Here is a 6464-nt window from a genome sequence, read left to right as displayed (position 1 = left end):
ATAGGAGACAATTAAGAGACTCTATTGTACAATGAAGTGTCTATAAACGTAGTCTATTAATAAATACAGAATTAAATGTATTTGTATAGCATCAGATCGATAGAACAGACGATAAATTCGTACAGTGAGAAGTGAGGCGTCTGTTGTTACTTGGTTTACGAGCTAGAGGCGTCTCTTCACGGAGAGACGGCTCTAAGATTTTTTTGCAAATAACCCCTAAAACACCTTAAGAGCCCCCATATTAAACACCACTATACATGCCCTTATTATCTCCAAAGAAGTTGGGTGCTAATGCAGTAATGCTCGTCCCTTCCTCTCCTCTCCTCTCCTCGTCTCCTCCCCTCCATTCGCCTGAGCCTCCTCCCCATCTCCGGATGGGTGGCTCCACCACCACCGTCGTCGTCATGCTGATCGTCGTTCTTCACTACTACATGCTACTAGTAGACGGCGCCAGTTGGGACGAAGTTTCCTCGGAGGCTGACGGGCCGGCGCCGGCAGAGGGTCCAGACGACGAGCTGTGGCTGCCCAGGGCCGGACCGCCACCGAGGGTCGTCAACGTCGACGACTACGGAGCCGCGGATGCCGGCGTCGACGCCGCCGAGGTGAACCCAGCTTTATTTAACTCGCTCCCTGGCCCGTTTGTGGATCCCGATCGACCGCGGTTCTGATGATCTATCTCACACTCCACACGCGTTTGGAAACAGGCTTTCCTCGCGGCGTGGAGCGAGGCCTGCAACTCCTCCGCCGGGCGGTCCGTGTTCCTCGTGCCCGAGGGCAAGGCGTACCTCCTGATGCCCGTGAGCTTCCGCGGGCCCTGCAGAGCTGCCTCGGTCGCTGCAATGGTGAGAGATGAGTGAATACTATGCTATCCCGCGCGCTAGCTGCTGCTCTCTCGTTAGCTAGTGTTACAAGCTAATTAAGCAGATATGGTCAGATAAAGGGGACGCTGGAGGCGCCGTCGGACCGGTCGGTGTGGCTGGAGCGCGGCCTGCAGGAGTGGATCACGTTCGAGGGCGTCGACCGTCTCCGCGTCCTCGGCGGCGGGACGCTCGACGGCAACGGGATGCAGTGGTGGATCAACTCGTGCAAGCTCAACAGATCAGCGGTACGCTTGCGGCTTGCTTAATGATCAGTCGTCGTCGGTGTTTGCTTAACACTAACATTAACATGCCATGCGTATTTTTTTTTATTTTTGTTTTTTTGTTTGTGTATCCACCACCACCACCAGCGCTGCGTCACCGGCCCGACGGTACCTTCCCTGACCCGGCAACCCCGATGTATGTATGTATGTATGTGCGTCTGAGTTGGCGAGCTTGGTCAGGCGCTGTACTTGAGGAGGTGCACCCGGCTGGTGGTGGAGGAGCTGCAGGTGAGGGACAGCATGCAGATGCACGTGGCGATCGCCTACTCGCGGGACGTGGCCGTGTCGAGGCTGTCCATCACGGCGCCGGCGTGGAGCCCCAACACGGACGGCATCCACGTGTCCAACAGCAGGGAGGTGTCCATAAGCAGGTGCACCATCGCCACAGGTACGTGTATGTGTATGTTGTATGTATGAGGTGCCCCTTCTTCCTTCCTTTTCATGTGCGTGTGTGTGTGTCCAACACCATGCAACAACAATGCAGGTGATGACTGCGTATCCATCGTGACTGGCTCAACGTTCGTACGGGTGACCAGCATATTCTGCGGACCGGGCCATGGAATAAGGTATACGGCGTTTAATTTCACGTTTTCAAAATTTGGCATCATCTGTAAAAAGACATGATGGCAACACACACAACACAAGCTCTACGACTGTGCCTGTGCCTGTGCCTGTGCCGCAGCATTGGTAGTCTAGGAGCAAACAACTCATGGGCCCACGTCTCCGACGTCCTCGTGGAGAAGGCCACGCTGCTGGGCACGACCAACGGCGTCAGGATCAAGACCTGGCAGGTAGGTAATGCACGATCTCCTCGCTTGTGTTGTTGTAATAACTTAATTGGTTAACACACGTACTGCACTGCAGGGAGGGTATGGCTACGCCGAGAGAATTAGCTTCCGAGACATATCGATGCGCAACGTCACTAACCCGATAATTATAGACCAGAACTACTGCGACTCCGCCAGGACGACGACACCGTCTTCTTGTCACGACCAGGTATATATATATATATCTATACCGTCGTCCTACATCTACAGTACGTTGGTCCAAGTTTTCTCTGCTGCTTCTTCGTGTCGTCGTCAGATCTTCCAGAGTAACTCTCGTGCGCATGCATGCATGCACGCACACTTTGCACACACAGGGATCGGCGGTGGCCGTGCGTAATATAAGCTACAGAAACATACATGGAACCAGCGCTTCCAGAGTCGCCATCAGTCTCGTCTGCAGCGCCGCTCTGCGTTGCGACGGTATACGGATGCAGGATGTCTACCTGGTCGGAGAAGGAAGATACGCTACGTGCTCTTACAGGAACGCCACCGTCGTACAGTCTGGGTATACCTTCCCCTTTTGCAGTGCGGAAATGTAGTACTAGTAGCACCTACACATGAACTTAGGGCTCATTTGGTTTAGCTTTTGAACCTGTTTTTGTTTTTGTTTTTACAAAAAGCCAACCAATATAATGAGATGAAAAATCATAGTTGTGTGCGCAGTACAAACACATGTGTCCCACGAATGATAATGCAGACGACTATTGCTGTCATGCCTGACCGCCAGCCAATTCAAAACCGGCTCGCCGGCTGGTAGCTGGCCGCCGCCAACGCCACCGCCGCGTCCAACTGGCAGACTTCCGACCAAACGACGAACCGGCCCCGTGCGCCCCACATGCCACAGGGCGCACGCACGGACGCGGCAGCGCAGCTCCCCGAGGGAGAGAGAGACCCAGGGCCACGTCCGCAGCGCCGCGTTTCAAACTGTCCGGGCCAGCGTTGGGCTCGCCGCGCGCCGAGACGACACGGTCCCGCATGTCGCTCGCGGCGCAGGCAGCGAACCGCGCGTGAGCCCGAGGAAACTCCCGGCCGGCGGCGGGAACGGTGCCCAGCCGCCACCAGGACGATGCCGAGACCGAGAGCACGAGACGGGACGGGTACTGACTATATATTACCTACGGTTACGGCCCGGACTTGGCTACGGCTACCAACCGGACTGGAGCTATGGGATGGGGCTCGAGTTTAAAATTTCCACGGATCCCACTGCCACGCCCGAGTAACCGCAGGCGCAGCTTTGCAGGTGCTCTGCTCTGCGCCTGCCGCCGTCCTGTGCCCTGCCTGTCTCTTGCCTCTGCATGGCGCGCGGGTCGCCGGTCGACGTCGTGGCTGACGGACACGGAGGGCGCCACGCCCACACAGTCTGCGTAGGCCGCGTGACATGGCTAGTAGTAACTGTTTCGGAGGCACTGTCGCCGCAGTGACGCTCGTGCGGTGCAGTACTGCGCAGGCGAGGAGCAAGACCGCCGAATTGAACGCAGTGACGCGCCGCGTACGGGGCGGGAGGTCACAACGCACGGCACGGACGGGACGGTAGGCGGGTAGGCTTTCCGTTCTAGGCGTCGGCCCACCGACCCCGAGTACGTAGCGGCAGGCCTACCAGGGGGTCTACTCGCAAAGCCCAACACACAATAGCCTGAGACTGTTCAGCGGTTACCCCTAAATTTTTCTCACTATATCCCACTCATGTGTCATGTCAACGTTCTCTCCCCCCTATATCTCCACCCTGTACAGCGGTTCACCCTAAATCCTTTCCCTATATCCCACTACAACCATAAAATATCATTTTCTATACCTACTTTTCACCTCCTATCAATTTTTCATCAACTAATAATTAATTGTGGGCCCACAACACAGTAGATAGGGGAGGAAAGGAGAGTACGCTGCATTCGGGGGGAGAGAGAAGACGATAGCGCGTGGCTGCACCGTAGGGGGTGCTTTAGGGGGCACTGTTGAAGCAGGTAGCGTCTTCCTGTAGCCTCTACCGTAGGGGAGAGGGAGCTCCGGCGGGAAGCGGTGAAGAGAGTCTGACAAGGAGGCAACAACAATCACAAAGATCTCAATGGTCCTCCACAAGCACCAAACTGGCTAGTTGTTGGAATATGTTTCTAATTCCTTTTATATATTTAGAATATATTTTGTAATATGTTTTTCTGTACACCTATAAATATATATCCTTTCTGATAGTGAATTTGTTTACTTATGGTTGTTTGCTCCTCTATATTGGAAGGAGATTTTTTTCACATAAATCTTTGTGTCTATTTTATTTTCTAAAGCTAGCGATGCCAATCACTAAGACCACTTAGTGCCGCAAAATGCAATATCTCAATTTGCAACACGCTAGATCACGCACGCGATCTCACACAAAAATGCAACCACAAAGTTAGGAAAAGTGAGTTTGAGTGTTTGATCGAGCTCTATGTATGTGCCAATGTCAGCCAAAGGTGCCAAGAGGCCTAAAATGGCTATCCAACCAAGCACATATCTCTACTACTTATTAAGTAAGTAATAGTAGTCTGCCTCCCCTCGTTCTGCCGTTCTGCCGTCTATCAATCTGGACCGTCCGTATCCTATCGTGCGTCTTCCCCTCCACCGCACGACCGCACCCCAATCCCTAACCTTCCCCCGCACGTTCCTCTCCTCTCTCTACCGCGCTGCTCGCCCCCTGCGGCCCTGCCCCTGCCGCGATAGATGCCTCACGGCCCCCGACAACGACGACCGCGCCGCCATGACCTCCCATCGCCTCCACCTCCGCCGCAGGGCGCACCCTCCCCCTCGCCATGGTCACCGCCGGAGCGCCACCTCTACGCCTCGATCCCGGTATGTCCTCCCAAAGCTCGCTACTCCTACCAGATCTGGGTGGGATAGGTAAACGAAAACACCCACCTGGCGACGTCGCTCGCGCCAGCCACCGACTTCGACTGCGTCGTCGACGCCTTCGGGTACAACGAGTTGGCGATTGCGCGATGCCCGGGAGCTCCAACCGCGCGCCCACGGATTTCTCCTCCCCTGCTGCCGGTAGGAACAGGAATACCCCGCGACGGCTTCTCGGCCAGATTGATGTCGTCATCGAGCACCCTGTTTTTCGGGGTTCGGTAAGTCTCCATTGCAGCACCGTGGTCCGCCCCTGATGGCGCGCCTCCACCCCGAACCAATCGATCGCGAGAAGGTCAGTTCTTACACCCCTGGCCCCCCTTGCTCCCGGTGTCAGGCTTCTACTGTGGAATGTGAATCCCGCGATGCTCCTTGTGGTGGATTGCGCTCTCACAAGTAGCTGGACACTGATGTGCGACTCCACAGCATTAGGTTAGATTTTGCTTGCGTCCAGAGGAATGTGAATGCTGACTAATCCTACTGGTAACATTTTCTCATGTGTGCAGACCTGTCCTGGCTCTGCTGCTCAGGGTTTTCACGAGGGTAAGCGAGCTTATGTCTTCTTGTTTTTGTCCCAACGAATGCATTTATTGGTTACTCCATGCTGATTAGCACTTTAGTGTATTGATTGAGACTTGGGAACCTGTAGTATACTTAATACTTGATTCACTTGTTTGTGTTGCTACTGTAACTTTTTAGTTGATTTTGTTGTACCTATAGTGCATGGTGGACAACAGAAAGCTTTTCATCATCAAACTATGTCTTTTCTTATATAAAATGTAATTTACTGCCAGTTTACTTGCACTGGGACTGCCAGTCTGTAGAAAGCACAGTAGTAATCATGATACATTAGAATCTAGAAGCTGGGAGTACATTTTTGTGTGGGTGATCTGCAGAGATGTACCATTAAGATTTAAGAGTGCTACATATAGGCCTTGCTTAGGACCACTGTGCTGAATTTCTATTGATGCGAACCTAGATAAACCAATGACGGTTTGTATATACATGTGTGTGTATGAACTTTAATTATGCGTTATCCTTCTAGGGCTGCTGGGCACACACAAATACATGAGAGGCCCCACAACAATTCTGTTGCTTTTATTCTTTCCTCAACCATTATTGTACAATTCTTTTGACACTTGGTATTGATGTTTTTGTACTGTTGTATAAGAACTACTTATATGCCAAGCTCGCCGCCGCATCCATGTCAAGCTCGCCCCCGCATCCATGCCAAGCTCGCCGCCGCGGGGCTGGGGCTAGGCATGCCGCTGCCGGCAGCGAGCGCCAACGGTAATGGCACCGCGGAACAAAATTCGTGTTTCTCAAAGCAGGATGCCATGCCATCTGCGTTTAGGGCCTGGAAATATCTTCAGATGTCTGTTGTAACCTGTGCCTCGGTTAGGCCAGTGTTTTCATTTTGTGAGATTTTGGTTCTAAAGTATTTTAGAGGGCTAACTATTGAAAGTTCCCTTTGACCCGGGAACAGGATCTGGATGTCGCCTAGAGGGGGGGTGAATAGGCGAATAAAACTTATTACTTTTAAAACTTAAATCTTACTATACTCGAAGACTTAGCACGCAGTGGAATGAGAAGACCCTTCGAGTAGGTTGCAGCGGAATAGAAGA

The 6464-nt window shown here is 53.0% G+C and overlaps 1 protein-coding gene across 1 annotated transcript; it reads left to right on the top strand.

The window, feature by feature from the left end:
- Positions 1-272: 272 nt before the first annotated feature.
- On the top strand, positions 273-2636 carry LOC100283875 (polygalacturonase). The gene is made up of 9 exons (NM_001156773.2): positions 273-602; positions 705-842; positions 935-1105; positions 1229-1249; positions 1322-1529; positions 1626-1707; positions 1824-1932; positions 2006-2137; positions 2283-2636. The coding sequence occupies exons 1-9, from the start codon at positions 300-302 to the stop codon at positions 2505-2507; spliced, it is 1389 nt and encodes a 462-aa protein (NP_001150245.2). The 5' UTR covers positions 273-299; the 3' UTR covers positions 2508-2636.
- The last annotated feature ends 3828 nt before the right edge of the window (positions 2637-6464 follow it).

Source organism: Zea mays, chromosome 9 (assembly GCF_902167145.1).
Source record: "Zea mays cultivar B73 chromosome 9, Zm-B73-REFERENCE-NAM-5.0, whole genome shotgun sequence".
Classification (NCBI taxonomy): Eukaryota; Viridiplantae; Streptophyta; class Magnoliopsida; order Poales; family Poaceae; genus Zea; species Zea mays.
This window is presented reverse-complemented; position numbering and strand designations above follow the sequence as displayed.